This window comes from Vanessa cardui, chromosome 3 (genome assembly GCF_905220365.1).
Source record: "Vanessa cardui chromosome 3, ilVanCard2.1, whole genome shotgun sequence".
NCBI lineage: Eukaryota > Metazoa > Arthropoda > Insecta > Lepidoptera > Nymphalidae > Vanessa > Vanessa cardui.
In genome coordinates, this window is record NC_061125.1 from 2,680,561 (window position 1) to 2,703,029 (window position 22,469).

General features: G+C 35.8%; 1 protein-coding gene across 1 annotated transcript; it reads right to left on the reverse strand.

Moving 5' to 3' along the window:
- Positions 1–1,947: 1,947 nt before the first annotated feature.
- On the reverse strand, positions 1,948–22,145 carry LOC124543644 (glutamate receptor ionotropic, kainate 3-like). The gene is made up of 17 exons (XM_047121904.1): positions 21,900–22,145; positions 21,174–21,319; positions 20,201–20,368; positions 18,853–19,010; positions 17,941–18,137; positions 14,704–14,945; positions 14,014–14,118; positions 13,827–13,940; positions 13,160–13,360; positions 11,990–12,151; positions 10,800–10,999; positions 10,144–10,342; positions 9,409–9,497; positions 8,653–8,783; positions 7,951–8,066; positions 3,078–3,224; positions 1,948–2,278 (listed from the first exon to the last, which is right to left on the reverse strand). The coding sequence occupies exons 1-17, from the start codon at positions 21,970–21,972 to the stop codon at positions 2,012–2,014; spliced, it is 2,715 nt and encodes a 904-aa protein (XP_046977860.1). The 5' UTR covers positions 21,973–22,145; the 3' UTR covers positions 1,948–2,011.
- Positions 22,146–22,469: the final 324 nt, after the last annotated feature.

Sequence of the window (22,469 nt, forward strand, 5' to 3'; positions counted from 1 at the left end):
ATTTGTGCATTAAGTAGGTATATACAAGCTGTGAATTTATCAAAAAGACATATAGTTAGGGAGGCGAATAGGGGAATTTTCGGTAATACTCGAGCGTAGCAGTTTAAGATATAGGAGATACCTTAGACCTAATAGCCTTGTAAGTATTAGCTCTATATGTAGTGACGCGCGCCTATGATAGACGATCAGATTAGTAAAAAAAAAAACGATAGTCTGAAATACTCGAGCGCGTCAGATTAAGATATTGGGGGTTGATTTTAGTGTTTTAAGACTAAATTTAACTAATCTGACGATACGTCCTTGACGCCGCCGAGTTATAGGGTCGCGAACTTGTAAAAAAAACACGTTAATCCGGCATTCTCGAGCGCGATTTTTATTTTTTTTATTTTGAAAATATAATCTAAAACTTACTAAAAATACAAAATCTGCCGGTTTCCGCATGACCGGAAGTGTGGAGGAGCCATTTCGTCTTCCGAAAAACGCGTTGCGGCATATAAGTCGCAATGAACGATACATTTTGCAAAGAAAAAAGTTTAAATAAACAAAAAAGGTAATTTTATTTTACACAAAAAAGCTCTCTTTACATTTTTGTCCAAAATTAAAACTTTTTGACTTGAAGCATCATAAAAACTCAAACTCCCGGTATTTTGAGTATATCTCGAAAACTGAGAGTGTGTTAAAAAAATCGATATGAAATAACGATGATTAAATTATGTGACTTTTATTATATCACAATTTTTTTTTTCTAATGCTTCTCGACAATTTTCGTGAACTCAGAAAAAGTTACGCGTATCTGTGTACAAAAGTATTATTAAAATGTCAATTTTCATGTATGTATATTATTCAATAGCCTGTTGATCCTTAAATTGTTTTTCGGACGTACCGTAAGCAAAACGAAGTGAAGAATTGAAGCAAAAAAGAGGGAATTAAGAGAAAAGAGGAGAAAGAAAGGAAAAAAAAGAAACCAAAAAACCTTTTTCGGTCAGATTTAGAGAACCCACCAACATTTTTGTCAGATTAAGATAATATGCTTTCAGGATACCGAGATAAACCTCCCTTATGAAAATCTGACGCGCTCGAGTATTTCATAAAAACTTTTTTTTTTGCATTTTCAAAAATTCATCGTAACTTATCGTCACGCCGAAATCGTCAGTTTTTTTAAAGGGAGCTTCCTTGGGGCCTACTTAACACCCCTTCCGAAAATCTGACGCGCTCGAGTAAATTTTTATTTTTTTGCATTTTTGACTACTTTATATGCCTACCCCCACCACGCAAACCGGCAGATTAGTGTACCGTTGTTATCAGAGGAACTTGGGGCATACGTAGTATGAATATCTGACGCGCTCGAGAATGCACAAGTAACTGTTTTTTTTAACATTTTTGAAAAACCGTACACGTTAAACCCACCGCTAAAATGGTTTTTACCATACGAGCTTTTCTATTCGAAATTATTTTATCTTTCGATTTTGATAGGCCTCGACGGCGCCGTTGAATTACGCCATTTAACTACCTCGCCTCCCTAACTAATAGGTACATTTAAATATTTGAATTTAATATGTGACACTTGGCATTGAAGCAAAAACATGTAATCCCTCTCTAATTGTATTCCTCCATTGGTGGAAAGCTGTTTTATTTCTCTGATAGAAAACCACAATTTCGAAAGTCAGAACTATGATCATTTTTATAATTATAAATTGTAAATATTTATATTTTTTTATTAAATAGCTTTGCACGGGACTTCGAACGCGTTTGAATTTAACAAAAACGTTATTGTTGTTTTTAATCCTTATACTACAGCTATCAGTGAAAATTCCACCAAAATTGGTCCAGCCGTTCCAGATATTAGCAGAAACGAACAAAGACATAGACAGACGAACTAAAATTGTAAAAAATGGTCATTTAGTAATATAGCGGTTATTCCAATATTACAAGCAGACTCTTCAATTTTATTATATATATCGATGTATAGAAGATATCTCTGGTAAACAATTATTATTATATTTTGTATGTTTTAAGAATATTCTCTGCGTCGAGCAAACGCTACACTCAGGCCCCCAGAGGAATGCTTCGAAGTATGAGAATGGTGAGTCCTATGCGAATCGCTGGACTTCGCTGAGCGAAGAGATCGCAGTGATGTTATTTCGTCCTTTCCTTCTAAGTCCGCTAGGGCTTCCGCGCTGCCGCTGTCAGTCTTGGGCGGCCGTTTGAGTGGTTTGATGTCTCCGTTGAACTTGAGAGCAAATTTCAACTCTTCTACCAGCTCATACTTGAACGTCGTCTGAAGAAAAAGGTCATAAGAATCTTTTAAAGAACATGATTATTAATACTTTATATATAATAGCAGAACGTCATTTTTGCATTTTTTTTTTAATTTCAATAAATTTTTAAATTTAGAATTCTGTAGGATTCTATATTATAAATTAAATAATAAAAGGAAAACATACGTTATATATACTACAATATTATTAAAGATATTTATTTATTGGATTAATTATGTACGAAGGGTAATTTAAAAAAAAACCAATGAAATGGTTAATATAATTCAAAATCACATATGTAAAGAAAAATATAAATTACGTAACCATCTGGTATATGAAAAGGAAATTTTTCTTCAACTTTAATAAAAAAAATACAAGAAATAAAACGTCAAATCAAATCAAATCAAATCAAAATAAACTTTATTCAAGTAGGCTTTTACAAGCACTTTTGAATCGTCATTTTACAATTAAGTGAAGCTACTTTCCGAACCGGTGGTTCGGAAAGTAGATTTTACCGAGAAGAACCAGCAAGAAACTCAGTAGTTACTCTTTTTTAACATTTAAAAAATACAAAGTCATGTTAATTAAATACAATTATTTAAATTAATATATCCTGCTTGGAAGTCATGTGTCGTTTGGAAACTCATGTCAAAGGTATTAAAAATCCTTGCATATATTTCCAACTTGACTCCGAAATCTCCAACTGTTACTCGTTACTGTGATAACCAAGTGTTAAAAATACACTTGGTTATCACAGTAACGCTGTCAAAAATATTGATCTAAATTAAAATATAAAGTGTAGTCAGTATTAAAACTTACATTATATTTAACAGATCTCTTGAAAACACCCCACAACATATCGAGTGTTGATATTAATATACCAATCAAGCAGCCCACGCCGAGGACTACGAAAGCTCCTAACATGTTCTTCATTCCCAATTGTTTCTGTTCTTCATCTCGTTTCTCCTGAAATTAAAAGAGAATAAGCGAAAAATAATATGTAATGATTTTATTTATTTATTTATTTATTTATTTTTTTTTTTTTATGGCATAGGTGGCTAACGAGCAGGAGGCTCACCTGATGGAAAGTGACTACCACCGCCCATGGACATCTGCAACACCAGGGGGCTTGCAGGTGCGTTGCCGGCCTTTAAGAAAGGAGTACGCTCTTTTCTTGAAGGTTCCCATGTCGTATCGGTTCGGAAAAACCGCCGGCGAAAGCTGGTTCCACAAAGTAGTTGTGCGAGGCAGAAAATGTCTGAGAAATCGCGCTGTTGTGGATTTTCGGACATCAAGGTGGTGCGGGTGAAACTTAGAGTTTTGGCGAGATGTCCGAAGGTGAAATTCAGCAGCCGGGATTAATCCGAACAATTCCTCGGAACATTCCCCGTGAAAAATTCGGTAGAAGATGCAGAGTGATCCAACATCTCTACGCAAAGCCAAAGGATCAAGGAGATCGGAAAGGGCTTGATCGTCGATAACTCGGGCCGCTCTACGTTGAATGCGGTCAAATGGAAGGAGCTGGTACTGGGGAGCACCCGCCCAGAGGTGAGAGCAGTACTCCATGTGAGGCCGAATTTGCGCCTTGTAAAGTTTTAGGCGAGGGGCCGACGTGAAATACTGTCTCGCCTTGCTGAGCACACCCAGCTTTTTTGAAGCCAATTTGGCTTTGCCTTCCAATTGACCGCGGAACTGAACGAGGCTCGAAATATCAACGCCAAGTATTCCGATACTACCTGTAGCGGCTATCGAAATGTTCTCAAATTGTGGAGATACGACAAATGGTATTTTTTTTGCGGTTAACGCGCAAACTTGCGTCTTTTTGGGGTTGAAATGGACTAAATTTAGTCGGCCCCAATTCGAGACTTCGTTTAACGAAGATTCGATTTCAGACACAAGTTTGATCCGGTTCTCTTCGACGTTTTCCCGAGAAATATTAGCGCGGCCGGTGTATAAGGTGTCAACGGTACTGTCGTCTGCATAGCAATGAATATTCCCGATTTGCAACAAATCATTGATATGCAGAAGAAACAGAGTGGGTGATAGGACGCAGCCTTGTGGAACACCAGCATTGACGAATTTTAAGTCAGAGCATGCACCGTCGACAACGACCTTGATGCTCCGATCTGCCAAAAAGCTGGTAATCCAATTGCATAATTTCCCGGGAAGCCCATAGGAAGGAAGCTTCGAAAGAAGCGCTTTGTGCCATACACGATCGAAGGACTTCGCTATGTCCAAGCTGGCTGCTAATGCCTCCCCTTTGCTCTCAACTGCTTCAGCCCACCTGTGAGTAAGGTAAACTAGAAGATCACCGGCTGAGCGACCCCGACGGAAACCGTACTGGCGGTCACTAATCAGCTGATTCTCCTCTAGGAACCGCAGGAGCTGGCAGTTAATAAGGGACTCCATTACCTTGGAGAGCAAGGAGGTGATGGCTATAGGCCTATAATTGGACGGATCTGAGCGGTTCCCTTTTTTAGGGATCGGGTGCACCAAAGCTGTCTTCCATGAGTTCGGGACGACGCCTAATGTGTAGGATTGCCGGAAAAGACGCGTTAAGACCGGTGCCAACTCGGGAGCACATGTCCGTAGCACGATTGGAGGGATGCCATCAGGTCCACTCGACTTATGAATATCCAAGGAAAGAAGTGCTTTGCGAACTGCACTTTGGCGGAATTTAACCTCCGGCATCGTGGTATCACACCGCGGAATTGTCGGTGGAGACTTTCCTTGGTCATCCAGAGTCGAGTTCGACGCGAAGAGAGAGCCTAAAAGATCAGCTTTCTCTTTCGCGGTATGGGCCAATGACTCACCGTCCCTGTGCAGAGAAGGAAACGAAGGCTGACAGAAATTCCCTAAGACAGCCTTAGCGAGAGACCAGAACGCACGGGTTCCTGAAGGGAGGCGTACCAGTCTTTCGCCAATTCTGCCAATGTACTCCGTCTTCGCCCTAGCAATCACGTTTTTGAGGGACCTAGAAGCAGAGTTATATTCCTTTTTGAATGCACTGGTATTTACATCACGAGACGCAGATGCATTAGCCCAGGTTTGATAGCGTTCCCACTTTCGGCGTGATGCCGTTTTGCAGAAGCGACCAAACCAAGGCTGGGACTTGCCACCGATGGGTACTGCAGAGTAAGGAATGAATAGTTCCATACCCTGAAGCACCACATCGGCAACAGAGTCAGCAGCAGCGTTCGGATCATCCGGCGAGAAACAAATCTGCCCCCATGGGTAAGATGCAAAAAAAGACCGCATCCCATCCCAATCTGCTGACTTGTAGTGCCACACTCGGCGGCACCCAACAAAGCGAGGCCTTGAGTACCGCATAACCGGCACTGTACTCCGGACGAGACAGTGGTCCGACGAGCCCAGAGGGGGATCGACGGTAACCTGAAAGCCATCCGGATGCGAAGTCAGCAGAAGGTCCAACAGGGAAGGTGTATGATCCTCCACATCCGGTATTCGCGTTGGCGAGTTGACCAGTTGTGTCAGATCATATGCTAGAGCGAAGTCCAGAACAGATCTACCCGCATGATCGGTGGTGCGTGAGCCGAGCCATTCAGCGTGATGGGCATTAAAGTCGCCCAGAATAATGATCTCTGCGGATGGAATCTGCTGCAGCACGGAATCTGTAGCCAATTGGACGTGCTCAACCAGTCGGTCGGTTTCGGCATTACCACTATGGGACCTATAAAGGCACGCATAGATTCGCGGATGGTCATCGCAGTCTACACGCAGCCAGATAATCGATAGGTCCTGTCCTTCAAGGCTGCCGAGGCGTCGAGAACAGATATCATCTCTGACGTAAACGCATACCCCAGCTCGTGGCACAAAGGAATGTTCCAATTTGTACCCAGGGTACGAAAGAAAAGTCGTATCGGCAGGAGAAGATATCTGGGTCTCGGTTAGAAAGAGCAAGGCCGGCTTCGCCGTTTCCAGATTGTAGTGAACGGCGTTAAGGTTAGAGTTGAGTCCCCTTATGTTGCAGAAGTCCACAGCGAGGGTGGTAGGGGTTGCCTTATGATGCCTGCTCCGCTTGCCTCGAACAGTGGCGAGCGCAAAATTGCCCCCCCCCAGAATTCGGAGGGCAGCCTGGGCATCCCTGCTCAGGTGGTGTATGTCCTGAGCATGGATGCCCAGAGAGGGATTCTCCACCGCTGTCGCTGGTGGTACCCTCCTGGGGTAATTTAACCATATTCTGCACAACCATCCAGTTTTGGGGGGGAGGGGGATTGGGCCTCCGGAACTCTCACTTACCGGGCGAAACGCGGTAGCATAGCTACCACTTTACGCCGATTTTAAGTGAGAGAGTGGTACTTCCCCGGGCGTGCCGGCCCATTCGGCTGTAACCCGAAGGTATACAGCGTGGCACTACCAGTGCCACGCTGTATACCTTCGGGTAAAATGATTTTATACCTACTGCTTATCTAGATAAGGTCTTATTTTGATTGACAATTCGATTTTACATGTGTGAATGCACATAATATTCGAGACGAAAATAACACTTTAAGAGTATGCGTACACACACATAAAATGTTTCTATAATACACTATCGAATGATACGCATACAAAGACATATTATACCTAAAAATAGGAGATTTTCGTTTCCTTCGTCGCGAGAAATACGACGCTACTATAATGTCTATTAATATTTATCATTTAAATACTTTAGAATGTGTTTCAATGAATTAATAATTAATTTCCACTTAATGATTACAACCCTTCTATTTTTATTTATGACACACCTATCTCAAATGATTTCTATTCATTTCAGGAGTAGCAACTTTGGCTTCATATATAAAAATACGTCAATTATGAAAAATAAAAGGAAATTTTTGCAAGACAAGACCAATAGAATATTATAAATCACATTGACAGCTTAAAATCAATTCTAAAATGAGCAAACATTTTTTTTAATCTACATTTTTAGGGTCCATGAACCCTTCACGGATCCCAATACTTTGCATTTGCGTGAACTAATATATGGTTTCATAGACTAATATATGATTCCCATAGACGTATTCTACAAAATATATCACAGACTAATTTATCATCATCCATTTTTATCAGCATTTAAATGGATATTGCAAAGTAATAAATCTTTTTATATGCAGAGAATTGTCATTAAATCCCATCTGCTTTCGACGCATCCAGGGATTAAATCTGTGTAATAAAAATAAATTACCTTCTAAACATGTAGTCACTGGTAGGGGTCTGTGCTTACGTCTGGGTGTTACCACGTAGTCATTACATATGGGACAACGTATGGGTTCCAAAGGCACATCAACGTGAATATGTTTCTTGATAAATGTAATACTTCTAACAGCACCAATGTTTATGGGCGATGATACCATACAGTAGCCTATTTATTCACCTATCAATTTGTAATACTGCCACCATCAATATTATTAGCCAATACCCGATATTCCGATTGTTTTTTTAATATTTTGTATACAATGTTCTGATCCAACTTGTATCTTTTGATCTATGTTAGAAATCTTAGAACATGTTCAAAAACACTATTAATAAAGATGCGTTAATATCACTAATTGGTATATACCCAAGCATAATCGATCTCTTCTCAGAGAAGGTAACACGTCAGGAAATGAGCGTTACACGTGGCACTCCTGAATACTCCTGCAGACGAGTCAAGATCGTTTCCGAGCGTATATATATAATATGGACTTACACTACATTTCCCTCCTCCCATCTTTTCTTTCCACCATAAATCCTTCAGCTTTTTTATCTCACCGCTCTCTTTAAGTTTCAACAAAGCTTCGTCTATGTATTTTTTATAAGGTGACCCTGAAAATAAAAAAGTGAATAAACTGATTATAATTTCATGGGTACGTCACTCTGAGGTCCTGGGTTCGATTCCCGGCCGAGTCGATGTAGATTACCATTAGTTTTCTATGTTGTCTTGGGTCTGGGTGTTTGTGGTACCGTCGTTAATTCTGATTTCCATAACACAAGTGCTTCAGCTACTTACATTGGGATCAGAGTAATGTATGTGATGTTGTCTCATATTTTAAAAAAAAATATTTATTGAGTTTTATAGAAGTATTTTTTCAAGAATGAGTACATAAGAGGAAGTTAAAAAGTGGCATATAGTCAAGAAGTTATATGGCGGCTATAACACGGTCATGTTATGTGGAGAAATGAAGAACTTGTTATGAGGAAGGTCTTGAGCATGATTGTGGATGGAAATAGAGGCAGGAGACGACCAATGAAACGATGGATGGATTGTGTGAAAGATGATATGACTGGAAAGAAAGTTACTTCAGATATGACGTTAGATAGGGAAGTATGGAATATGAAGACATGCTACACCGACCCAAAATAAATTGGGATAAGCCAGGACGATGATATATATAAAAGTATTTGTTGTTACCTTTTTTCATACCAATTCCGTAACTCTTGGAATCAAGCAATCCACCTACTTGGAGTAGATCACAGTGTCTCTGCGTGGTGTATTCAATGGAAGTGGATTCCATGAAAAATGCATATGTCTTTGTCTCTGCCCTGGAGAATAACAAAGTCAAATTGTTACATGCAATATTTAAACCTAACACTAATTAGCTAAGCGAAAATAACTTAAAAATCTATATATGTAATAAAATTGGAGTGTATTTTTGTAATATTAAAATAACCGTGTTTCATTAAATGGATATACGTATGAATGTATTCATGGTACATATACCAAAATGACGTCTTTTTCAATTTTTTTTCGTCTGTCTTTTTGTTTGTTCCGGCTTATCTCTGGGACGGCGGGACGGATTTTGAAGGGACTTTCTATGGCAAATAGCTGATGTCATAATTAAATACTTTTATTATGAAATTAATATAATAATAATAATAACACGCTGCGATGTCCAAATACTGTCCACTATGTTATCGTCGCCGTCACGTAAGGCGCGACCTACCAGTGATTTAATAACACAAAGCTGCCTAATACAGCATTAATAAGTTATAACAACATCGGCGTATTAAACAATCACGTTTTGCTATATTCAAACGAAAAGGAAGTCGCGAGCGCAGCCAGTTGGAAATAAAAATAACCAAGCAGTAAACAAAGAATGCCACATCTGTGTACATTCTACATTGAAATTATACATATAGATTTAAAGTTATTACAAAAATTACTTACAATTTCACTCCAATATCATTATCAGCCACGAGCCAACCATTTTTCTCCATTTTCTCGTACATTTTTTTATACTCAGGAACAGATGAGTTCTAAAAAATTTATGTCAAATAAGAAAGATTTATGTCCGAACTACATACAAAGATAAGGTGGTTACAACTCCTGAATCACAATCGATGATTGTTTGTTAACTTGCTTGTAGAATTTTATGCATTCGGACAGATTGGTCTTGGTATGTATCACCCTCTTATCATATACTATCACCAAGTAGCTATACTCAGTATTGTTGCGTAACGGCTTAAAGGGTGAGTCAGTCAGTGTAACTAAAAAAGACCAACCAAGGCTCCAAATTTGGGAACAAATTTATTGTGCCCTTTATCAGAATAAATTTGTTCCCAAAGTTGGTGTTAACCAACCAATTTTCATTTTAAGATCGTGAGGAAACCTTACAGGGTTGTTTGAAAATCTGCCTCTTTTAACCATTAAGCCGCATTTGTGTAGCGTTTATATTGACCTCAAACAGAGATCAGGCCTTAGACTTAAGATTAGCTTATTTGTTTTATTTTGTGACTTCAAGAAAAAACGATTTACCTATTTTGGTGGTAATAAAATGTTCTTTAGTGTTATTTCCAAGTCACATGTGAGGTAACAATTAAATTATTTACTTATGGGTGTTAGTAATAATATAAATGTAAGTAATAATAATGTAAATGATAAGAAAAATAAAATATACCGGACCCTGAAAAATGATATCGTTGACCCCTTGCTCTTGGCTCCGTAGGAAATAGATTTGTGTTCGTAAAGTTCTTTAACGTTTTCAAACGGCAAAACATTCTTTTCAACGGTAAGAAAGGCTACGAGTGTGCCCACGTAGGAAGCAACCATTACCATCGTGAAGAACCACCATACACTTGTAATTATACGGGGAGCCAATGCGCTGGAAAAATAATTCAATTATCCTGAAATCATTTACTGTGAAAGGCTGTAAAATAACTTTTTTTATATAAATATTGGATGACATCTCATACATTTCTTTGATCCTAATGTAAGTAGCTAAAGCACTTGTATTATGGAAAATTAGAAGTATCAATGGTACCACAAACACCCAGACCCAAGATAACACAGAAAATCTATTTTCTACATCGACTCGGCCGAGAATCGAATCCGGGACCTGTGTGGCGTAACCATGAAAACCGGTGTACACACTACTCGACCACGGAGTTCGTGGAATAACTTAATCGAAAAGAAAGTAATACACATATAATAATTTTTACAGAATATTCTTTATTATCCATATTAAATTGAATAATCTGAAACAAGTTCGAAATGAAGATTCGACTGAACAAAAAACTCAGTATTCACTATCAAGTTTCAAATCAAAAATCAATACTTACATGGGGGCAATTTCAGAACCCTGTTGCATAACGGATCCAATGATAAGCCAGACTGAGTTCGCAAAACTAAACTGATTGCTTAGCTCCTCGGGTTGTTCTATACAAGGGACAGGATTCTGCCATTCCTTATTAGAGATCCGACCAACGAATATCATAATGACTCCTAAGCCAATTTGTACAAACATCATATAATACCACACCTGAAATTATGAAAAAGTTACAAATTTGTTAAATTATATCAAATTAATTTCGATTTTCTCTAATAGTATTTATTTGTGTTCTAAACTATGCCTTTGATCTAATTAGGTCAAATAGGTCAGGTATCTAGCACGACAGGTAAGATCAGACAAATGGTCAACAGGTTTTGTGGGTGACGCACCGGAATGTGACTGAGCCAATATCAGAAAATCTGAAATCAAGTCCAGATTATTTTGCCGAGATTTACATATAATGATATGATATTATTTAGTTGGTGATAACTTTATTAGGTGATCTTTACAAAATGTCTCTGGTAGATTAGAAACGAGAAGACCAATAGGTAATCTTGTAGTTAATCTAAACTATTTCACTTTGAAAGAGGTCTTTCTGAATCTGTGTATCCAAACTAAATATTACATGAAAAAAGTTATGGAACTCATCAATAATAAAAAGAGTCTATAAGTCAAAATCTTTCACAAACTTATCTTTAGAAATTTGAACGATGAATCAGATAAATAGGTCTTTAAACGTAAAAGTTATTGACAAGTCCAAGACGAGAGAAATTGAGCCGAGTTGGCTCAGCATATAGAACATGTAGTCTTAATCGGAGATGGCATTTCTAAGTTTATATTCGCGAGCTTACATGTTCTAAATATCGTACTTCAAAAATAAGAAGATTCTCAAATTAGTGGTTATTTTTGTCAGTTATTGACGAATTTGGTCCCGATTTTTAACATTTATTCATTCATATATTCATACGAAATTAATAAAAACATCCACCCCCTAAGAATGAAAAATTTCGCCTTATATATTTTTTTAAATCACCTTTTTGAAAAAAATATATTACTAGCGTGCATGGATCGGAAATTGACAATAACCACGTACCCAATCATGCAACTCAAAATACAAGGTGACATAAAGTTCTATAACACTGGCTTCCTCCTGTTTACAGATTACTTTTAAAGATCACAGATATGGTTCAAGTACCTTACCTCCTTAGAAAACACGGCCATAAAAGAAAACATTTCAGGTGGCTGTTTACTTGGTTCCTTGTAAAGTATACCAATACCCAAAGTCATGAATGGCGTAGAAAAGTCAATAGCGCTCTGTCTCTCTGCTGTTATGGTAAAGTCACAAATAGCGAAATCGGCTTTCTGTAATAAAAAACTTAATAAATACCAACCTTGTTACATTAAAAAATTAGATATTAGCTAAGAGCTGAGATGGCCCATTGGTTAGAACACGTGCATATTAACCGATGATTGCTGGTTCAAATCCAGGCAAGCACCACTAAATATATATGATTAATTTGTGTTTATAATTCATCTCGTGCTCGGCGGTGAAGGAAAACATCGTGAGGAAACCTGTGTGTCTAATTTCAATGAAATTCTGCCACATGTGCATTCCACCAACCCGCATTGGAACAGCGTGGAACAGGTGGGGATATGTTCCAAACCCTCTCCTTAATGGAAGAGGAGGCCTTATCTTAGCAGTGGGAAATGTACAGGCTGTTACTTTACTTTGCTACTTACTTTACTACATTAAAAAATTATAATATCCGAAAAAATAATTTGTTTCAGACCCTATGCGGATCTTTGAGGCGTTAAGCGGTTAATAATATTGATGGACGCGTATAATACGTACAAAAAATATTATAATCGTCGGTCGGTCGTTCCAAGCTGAGACAATCAATTTTAAAAAGCTCTATAGACTTAATACTCTGTTTTCTGAATTAAATTAATGTGGGATACATTATACATCAAATATGCTCTGTACAAACTGTAAAATAGAAATTCCCGTATCTTTAACTTATTTGGTAGTAAATATTATTTGGTGGTAGGGTTTTATGCAAGCCTGTCTATTTACCGCCCACTCATCAGATATTCTACAACCAAAAACAGTACTCGGTCAATACAACTGTTTGGCGGGTTTTAATTATCATTCACCCGACAGGATATGTAAGGAATAGTTTATTTTTCTTATAACGCTATTATTTATGGGCGACGATGACCAATTATCATCACGTGGGCCATGATCATTTGCTCGTTCTCCTATACATATCAGAAAAAAATCTTAGGGTTTAGTGAATTCCCAATGCTTACGTTTGTAGACATTTAATAAAGTTTTTTTCTTTAGTTTACTACATAGAAAATTTTACTTACTTCATCATTCAACTTTGCTATCATGCCAGTCCATTTATGAGTTGTTGGATTCAAGCCACCGTAGTCATCTTCAAGTTCAAAGTCGTAATTAAAACCCAATATTTCTGCGATTCTCTCTATCAGATCTATTGTGAAGCCTTCATATCTATCATTGCCCTCTAAATGATCCGAGGATTTTTTTTCATATCCATATGGAGCAGTCTGTAACATATATAGTTTTATATAGACAAGGTTCGACAAGCCAAGTGATACCACAGCGTGGCCTACTCAGCCAACGAAACAAATGAAAAATTCGAAATGAGATTACATCGAGGCAATGTTGCCAACATTTTGGGGACATTACACAGCCGTTCTGATTATGATTCGAACGTAAAATGAACCGAGATGAACAAGGTAATTTGAATCGATTCGGTTCTAACCTCAGTCTCTTCACCTCAGCCCACAACAGATCTTTTTATGCGTTCAATACAAATTTATCAAATGAAAGTCCATAATATATGTATGTGTATAAAGGTATATCCTCGAATTAGTTTTGGAGCGGTCAAATGAGTTGAAAGAATCTAGAAGCTAATGTTCAGCCGTAGAAAATTAAGACTTTGTAACTTAAAATTAAATAAGCAAAAGTACGATGACTTAAAGATTAAGATAATATTTTAATAATGATTACCTTAGAAATTAACACTTTAAATGTTTTATTCCTCATAATCGTTTCTGCTGCGATTTCAGCGGCCGTTACGTATGGCCTTGACATGATAAGTTCGTCGTATTTCCATGTACCTATCTGTTATAAAGTTACATGAATACAGTTGAATTCGAAATTTTAAATGTAGAAGTGTATGGACTAATTGACTTACAGTCTGATTACCAGCTGGTGTTAACTCCAATATATCCATCGTAACGTTATTTCTTTGTCCGAAACCATCGAAAATCATGTTTCTAGTTATACCCTCAATTTTGTTCTGAAACCAAAAATTTCTGTAATCAAACTACTTTAAAAAAATGGATAAATATTACGAAATATACTTAGTTATAGATATAAAATATATTAATTAAAATAATACTGGAAAATTTATTCATTAAACTAAAATTGAATATTAATATTTAATGAAATGAAACTTTACTGTTAAAAAAGTATTTATAAAAAAATCACAATGTTCCTATATAATTTCTCTGCGTTGAACGTCATTACTCAATCATCGTAGATTTTAGTGTAATGTTATACATATAGTGAGTAATATCTTTCAAACATTGGGCTATTCGACGTAACAGTATTTTAAAATCGAACTCGTAGTTCTTAAGATTAGGAAATAAAAAGCCAGGCTTAAATAAACACTCCATCTATACTAAAAAATATGACGACATTTTTGTAATCTAACTGAAAGCATAATATAATACGTATACTTGATTGGTTGAATTGCGTTTTAAATTTAGACTTACGACGTAACAAATTCAAATGTCATATTTTTGTCAATGAATGGGCTATATGCAGAAAAAATATCCAAGAAGGCTATCAGAGTAGATATAGCGTTATTAAAATTACTTACCGTTTTCATTACATTAAGCAAAGTGGTTCCGTACGTCCAAGACTCGTAGCTGTCACAACTAAGACTCGTTGGTACCACAGTCACCTTTGTCATTGCTTGGTACAACATCAAAATGGCGTCGTGAATGAGTACAACCTTAGTCTTTAAATTTTCTGGCGCCAAAGACTCCCCTGACTCCTCATTGTAGAATGATATGAATTCGTATAGCTGTTCATTCATTAGTAGATCAACTAACTGAAACCCTGGAAATGTCAAAGGATTTATGCTACTGGGTCAATTTTGGCTTAAATGAAACTGGATTGTTGTTTATATGTGAACGTTTCGTTTCGATTGCGAAAAAGTGACCATTTGTTAGTGGCGCTCAATATTCTTTTCTGAAAATTATGATTAAATGGGGAAAAATAAAATTATAATAAAGATTTCACAAACTTATTTGTCAATGAATATATGATTTGTTTATACATACATAATTTTAATGTTGAAATGTCTTAATTAATAATGCTGAATACACTTATATAATTATCAAGTGTTTAGATATTTAATTAAAACGAATAGAAAATCAATACACAATGTGTTATATCTTAAAGAGATTTGATCAAATGGAGATATTTTACACAACAGCGTTAAATTTCCCACAGAAGATTTAAACGTATTCATTATTTTACACATACAAAAGTATTTATAATTTCCAGTAAATCATTCACAATCATTTGAATGAAAAAAATATATGCGCCACTGTGCGTCTGAATGTAGATTTTACCAAGAAAAAATAGCTATAAACATCATAGTTACCTTCTTCTATAAATTAAACATAAGTACGAGTATATTAATAAAATACAACAGCAATATTATATCTTGCCTAAAAATCAACAAATACTTCCAAATAAATTAGTTTTAAAAAACGCAAATTTTGCATTTAGTAATTTGATTTTATTGGTGTATCTGAGCAATGTCTTAATATGAACGAACGCACGAAATATTTCAAGGGATGGTAATATATAAATGTTACTACGTCAATATTTAAAAATACAGCAATTTAAATTTTGACGTGTTAATAAAAATATGCATTGTATCGGATTACCGGAAATTCGCTATTGATTTTGTATTTGCTTCTGTTCCAAATTCATGTTTGTCTTTTGTTTTATAGTCTGAGATCAATTGTTAGAGTTCAAGAATATTACAAGCCCGAGAATTGCATCAGCCAACTACTCGACACTGAAGAAATTCTAAACATTTTTGATATTTATCTCCTCAATCAATCAGAAGACACGAACTATATCAACTTTAGCTTCAGTCTGTGAGAAAGTTATGGCACGGTCACAATTTTAAATAAAATTCCTATATAATAATTTAAGTAGATGTTTAAATATTTCGCAATAAAATAAATATGAAATGGTATGTTATTTTCATGCGCTATTTAATATTTTTTCATTATTTACAATTAGTGTTGCCCGCGGCATCGTTCGCGTTTTAGAGAATGGTTGTCATGTGTTAGACAAAAAAGTAGCATATGCCTTAGCCTTTCTTGGAGCTCAAGTTTGCTTCAAGCCAAATTTCATCATTTCACTACCAAATCAATGAATTGAATTTGATTCGATTCGATTTCGATTTTTCGGGTGTTTATTGTCATATTTTGAAAAAAGTGCCTATGTCCTTTTTTGTAGTTCAACTTTGCTTCATACCAAATTTGATCAAATTCGATTCATTGGTTTGGTAGTGAAAGAGCTATAGACAGACAAACTTACTTACACATTTATAATATTAGTATAGTATATTTAATAATATGTTATAGCGCGTTGGAATAGTCGGAAATTTATTTGTTCGGAACTATTACGATTATTCAGAAAATAAGTATCGATTCCCATATGTGATGTACATTTTTGTTTGCAGCTTAAGTTCATTACAGGAAGTTTTATTACTAACGCGTGTTCCCGACAGCAAACTTGACCGTTATCCTTTTGTTAAGATACAAAACTTATGTTTTTGTCGATACATTAGTCCATAATTACTTCCTAAAGAAATGTAAGTAATGGTCACCCAAAAAATTGATAACAATTTCAAAGTTAATCCGCCAATCATTCAAAATTTAATTGATAATTTTTTTTATGTAAAAGGTAGTTAGACTGGCATATATACCAACTAATAGTAAATGGTTACCAATGCTCATATAATTCGCCTCCAACCTTTATAATTATGATGTTACGTCCCTAGTACCTGATACCTTGGATCGCACATTCTTCAAACTGGAACACAGCAATACCAATAATTGATTTTGGCGGCAGAATATGGTGATACCCAGAGTATTTTATTGCAGAAGAGGAAGCCCTAACAAGTAAATTTGTTTGATTTGTAGAATAAGTTCCATTTGTTATTTATCTAAAACAATTCCGCACATTTTCCAGTCTTTTTGTCAGTCAATTTCCTTTTCGTTGTTTCGTTTTAGCCAGCCATTGACAAGTTTTAGCAGCATCAATTAAAAAAAATGGAAAATGGAGAAGTAAATACATTTTTAAATGTACCCAAACTCATACATGTCTACCATAACTTTAAAATAATGACTATCCTCTCACGTGTCAAAGAGTCAGATTAGATGTTAAAAATCCCATGAGATTTTTTGTATCCTTGATAGCGTGTATGTAGAATTTGATAATTTAAGAACAAAATCACTTTTATATTTGTTATGCTAGTTAGGACAATAATCTTGAGGCTTTCGAAATAAAATCGAGCAATGAAAATAATATTATTTAGTACTTTCGTATGATCGTGGACCACTTCCTATACTGAAATTTTCAGATATAAAAGTAATATCTATAGAAATCTATTTTTAACGACGCGACGTTTCCGATGTCGAAAGAGAAATGTTCTATTTCTCACGCAAATAAATAGAAAGTCTGTAAATGATAGGAATTGTTGGCATATTTATAGCTATATAATATAATGCCCGAGCCGAGATGACCCAGAGGTTTGCCCGCAAGCATCTTAACCGATGATTGCGGGTTTAAACCCAAGCAAGCCTCTGAATATTCATGTTAAGCACATTTGTGTTTATAATTCATCTCGGCGGATAAGAAATTCTGCCACATGTGCATTCCATCAACCCGCATTGGTACAGCGTGGTGGAATGTGTTCCAAACCTTTTCATCAAAGGGAGAGGCATTAGCCCAGTTGTGGGAAATTTTCAGGCTTTTAATTTAATGTATTATACTAGTTGCTGTTTATTGAATGTGTGTTCCATACCTGTCATGTTAACTCCACCATATCTATACCGATGTAAGTCCAGTGTAAACAAATCTGGTGACACGAAGACATATGAGTGTTCGTCCGCCATTAGGCCGACATGCTGTGCGTGTCTCAGGATCTGTTCCAAGTGACCCGATGGACAGTCTACGACGAAGTTTGTGTGACCACTTTTCTTCGTATTTATTAACACTTCCCTAAAATACATTGGTTATGATTATGACACTAAAAATCATCGGTGTGTACAACAGAGGTATAGTCTCAATTCCCGTACTATAATATTCCGATGGGCTATAGGATATCCCGGAAAGATAAATGGTGTAACAACGCCTTTACGTGTTTGCTAAGGCTTAGGATTATGGCTATGGTAGTACGACGAACATTATATCTCTTGACTAATATTAACAAATTATTGAACGGAATAATGTTTCTGACGAATCCGTGTTTCAAATTGGGATCTTAATTTGAAGCCGAAAATAATTGACTTACTCGTTAATTTGTAATAAGTCAGGTACCTCCTTTGTGAAATTACATAAAGTGAATGGCAGATATATTTCGAATTGTTCGTAATATATTTCAAAAAAATTTGAAATTAGAATATAATTTTTTTTTAGAATACCATGTAATATTTTTTTAACATACCAATGTATGCAGCATTCGAATTTTAAATCCTTTATTAAAATTTATTTACGACAACTGAAGAACAACTTTGATAAAGGCTTAAAAATAATGCAATACCTTATTTAAAATTAAACAGTTAATATTAACGAAATGCTTTGTAGTTTTGTATCTAATCTTATTAAATTAGAGTTTGACGAGTCAATTTTCAAAGGAACTGAAGAATAATGGAGGAAATTGGCAACGGCGTCAAATTACATTTCGTATTTCAAGCGATACTTGTAGATAGTATACCTGTAGTCTTTGCCGCTTAGTTCCCGCACCGTTACGGTAACTCTTTCGGTAGGATGACCCATCTTCATCAAACTTTGAACCTGCGACAAGCTATATCCCTTAACGTACAATAACGTGAAGTTCAACCACTCCTTTTTCAATATTAATTGTTCTAAAACCTGAAATTATAACAAAACAAATTTATGGCGTGGAGTTAGTGACATTCATTGGTCAACAACAAAACAAAAACAACAGCCTGTAAATTCCCACTGCTTGGCTAAAGGCCTCCTCTCCCTTTGAGGAGAAGGTTTGGAACATATTCCACCACGCTGTTCCAATGCGGGTTGGTGGAATTCACATGCGGTAGAATTTGTATGAAATTTGTCACATGCAGGTTTCCTCATGATGTTTTCCTTCATCGCTGAGCACGAGATGAATTATAAAGAAAAATGAAGCACATGAAACAGCGGTGCTTGCCTGGGTTTGAACCCGCAATCATCGGTTAAGATGCACGCGTTCTAATCACTGGGCCATCTCGACTCATTCATTGGTCATGTAAATAATATCTTTGACACCATATTTATTAGAGGTTTATTTATGAAATCATCAGAAAATGCTCCTACTTAGAGTTTTTTTAAAGAATATTATGCCAATAACTTTTTATAGGACCGGCCCTACGATTAAACACGGGACCTCTGGATAAGCAACTTCGTATAGTACTTGTTGAAATCCGGGCGGGTTATTATGTATTCAGTATACTTTCAAGTAGGTATTCTATATGTATATAATTGCATTTAACTAACATAATTCTGTATCTTTTAATGTTAAAAAAATGTGTTTTTGTTTGTTCTTCTCGGCAGAACTTGCATTCCGAACCGGTGGTAACTTCGCTTAATATAGTTTTTTAATTGACGACTCGAATGTGTTTACAACAACCATCTTAAATAAAGTATATTTTGATTTATATAGCCGCTAGACCGACGAATGTCAATCATATCCATTTGTTGCCAAATATTGTTTATTTGGCTTTTCCCTGTTTTTTTTATGGAATAGGTTGGCGGACGAGCATATGTACCACCTGATGGTAAGCTGTCACCATCACCCATAGACAATGAAGCTGTATGAAATATTAACCATTCCTTACATCGTCAATGCGCTACCAACCTTGGGAACTAAGATGCTATATCCCTTGTGCCTGTAGTTACACTGGCTCACTCACTCAAATCAGTACACAACAATACTGCGTACTGTTGTTTAGCGGTAGAATATCTGATGAGTGGGTGGTACGTACCCAGGGGGGATTGCACAGAGCCCTACCACCAATTAAAGTAATGGTTGGAATAAGAGTATATGCCATATTCGTACGTACCATATTAAAGGCTACTGGGCTCGGATATAGGTTGATGAGCGACCAGTTCTTCACATATAAGTCATTGTGCTGAATATTAATAAGCGGAAGCTCCAAGATATCACATATTCCCTGTAAGTGTTCCGTCGCTTTGCCGCCTAATCCATCAATGATTCCAACAACGCCCTTCTGTAAATAACAAACCAGATGTGATTTATATTTTTGCATATTTTCCAAATGTATCCACTATTTCTACGTAATTTTCTATCCAAAATGTTTAATAGTACTTAATATGGTACTAAAGAGACGCCAATTTTTATTATCATAAAAGTTTCCAATTCTCGTTTTTGGTAAGAGTCACCAAGATTTGGAACGACCTGCCTGCATCTGTTTTTCCTGATAAGTCGAACTCCGGAGCCTTTGAGAGTAGAGTGTACAGATTTCTTTTGGATGAGCGTGTACCATCTTCGTCTTTATCTACACTTACCATCAGGTGAGATGGAAGAAAAACGCCTATTCTATTAAAATATGAATAAAAAAAAAGTTACGCTCTTCAATGTTTCTTTGTTGTACTTGGTTTCTCTTGTTCATATGTAAGTTTTCTCAAATTGATTTACACCAAAGCAGGAAATAATACCGATTTAAATCAGATCTGTGCTTAACACTAAACATCGTAGATGTCATTGTATTTCATAAGTGTGTGCAACAAAGGTATAGTCTCAATACTCGTATTATAATGTTCCAATGGGCTATATGATATTTCGAAAGATAAAAGGTATACCAACGACATTACGTGTTTTCTAAGGCTCTAGGCTAATGCTAACAATTATTGGAGTATAAACTAAATAGTTCTTGCCTAGGCTAAAAACCGATATTCTGTTAAGATTGTTTTCCACAGACTTTAGTATTCAATAATACATTTTAATCAAGTTAAGAATTAAACGAGATGTTTATTTAAAAGATACAATAAATGGAATAGCAAAACGTGTCTTACTTCAGCTAGATCGCAGACGTGACCAGTTATCTCAAGGATGTCTCCTCGTTTGCTGACCTCTTTTATGAGAGCAGTAAAGTTAAATAATTTTGCACTCACAGTCATGGCGACTTTTAGATCTTCATCGCTACTGTAAAAAATTCCACCTGAAAAATAATTCAGTGTTTAGAACAGAACGCAAAGAAAAATAGTTATAACTGAAATTTTATAAAGTAATTGTAATTGACTCATAAGTTTTTAGATATGTATGGATACTAATTATATGATTTGAAATGTTGAAAAATCACACATACACTGTATCACGTCCATGAGCAGTATATAGTCATCGAAAAAAACAAAAGTTCGCTTAATACGAATAACAAAATATCAATAATTGTAGAGAAATGTTCCGAATTTGAATTTCATTGAATGTTTACTGACGGAATGTTAATTGAATGACTTATTTACGGAGCAAAATATCAATTATATGATATTTTTTTTAGTACCACATTATATATAACCGAACAATTTATTGAATCAAAACAATTGGCTAAAAACATTTAATAATAATATATAATAACTTCAAAGTTTTTTCGTAAATTTCGTGCAGAAACAAATAAAATAAAAAGCTGTGTCTTTGTTTTTTATTATTAGTTTAGTGACTAATAATTAATATAATACCTTTGACTGTTTTCTTGTGACATCTATTCAGTTAAAAAGTGATTAATATTGGTACCATGTACTTACCCACATTTGGTTGATTCGATAAAGCACATTGTGCTATTATCAACACCGTGAATAAAACTTTAAAATCAATCATTTTATTTTCATATATAAAACACAACAACTTTATCACAACACCAAAGAGGTTTCACGTACATTTTAAACCTCTTTACAGCGAGCAATTATTACTGTAATTAATTCGTTGAGAAGCGTTTGATTCACACAATTAACGTTCAAATCGTATACAGAATACTCGTAATGTGTTTAGATTTTGGGATAACGCGACACGTGAAGTCAGAAATAATCTCGACACTATATTTAGGACAAGTTTTCCCGCAAACGACATACTTCACTCGGATGCCGTCTGCTCGGTTTAAAATGTCATTTACTGTGATCGCTTCTTATGAACTTAATATGCATCTAGTTATATTTTTAAAGTATAAAATGAAGTACTAATAATTGTTAGTGTCAATTAATATATTATTGATTGATTTTTAAACTCTAAAGTTTAATAAAACAGACTTATCAACATGGTTAATATTCTCTTATTGAGGAAAAGGTTTGGAGATTTCATTGATTTCATTGGACACATAT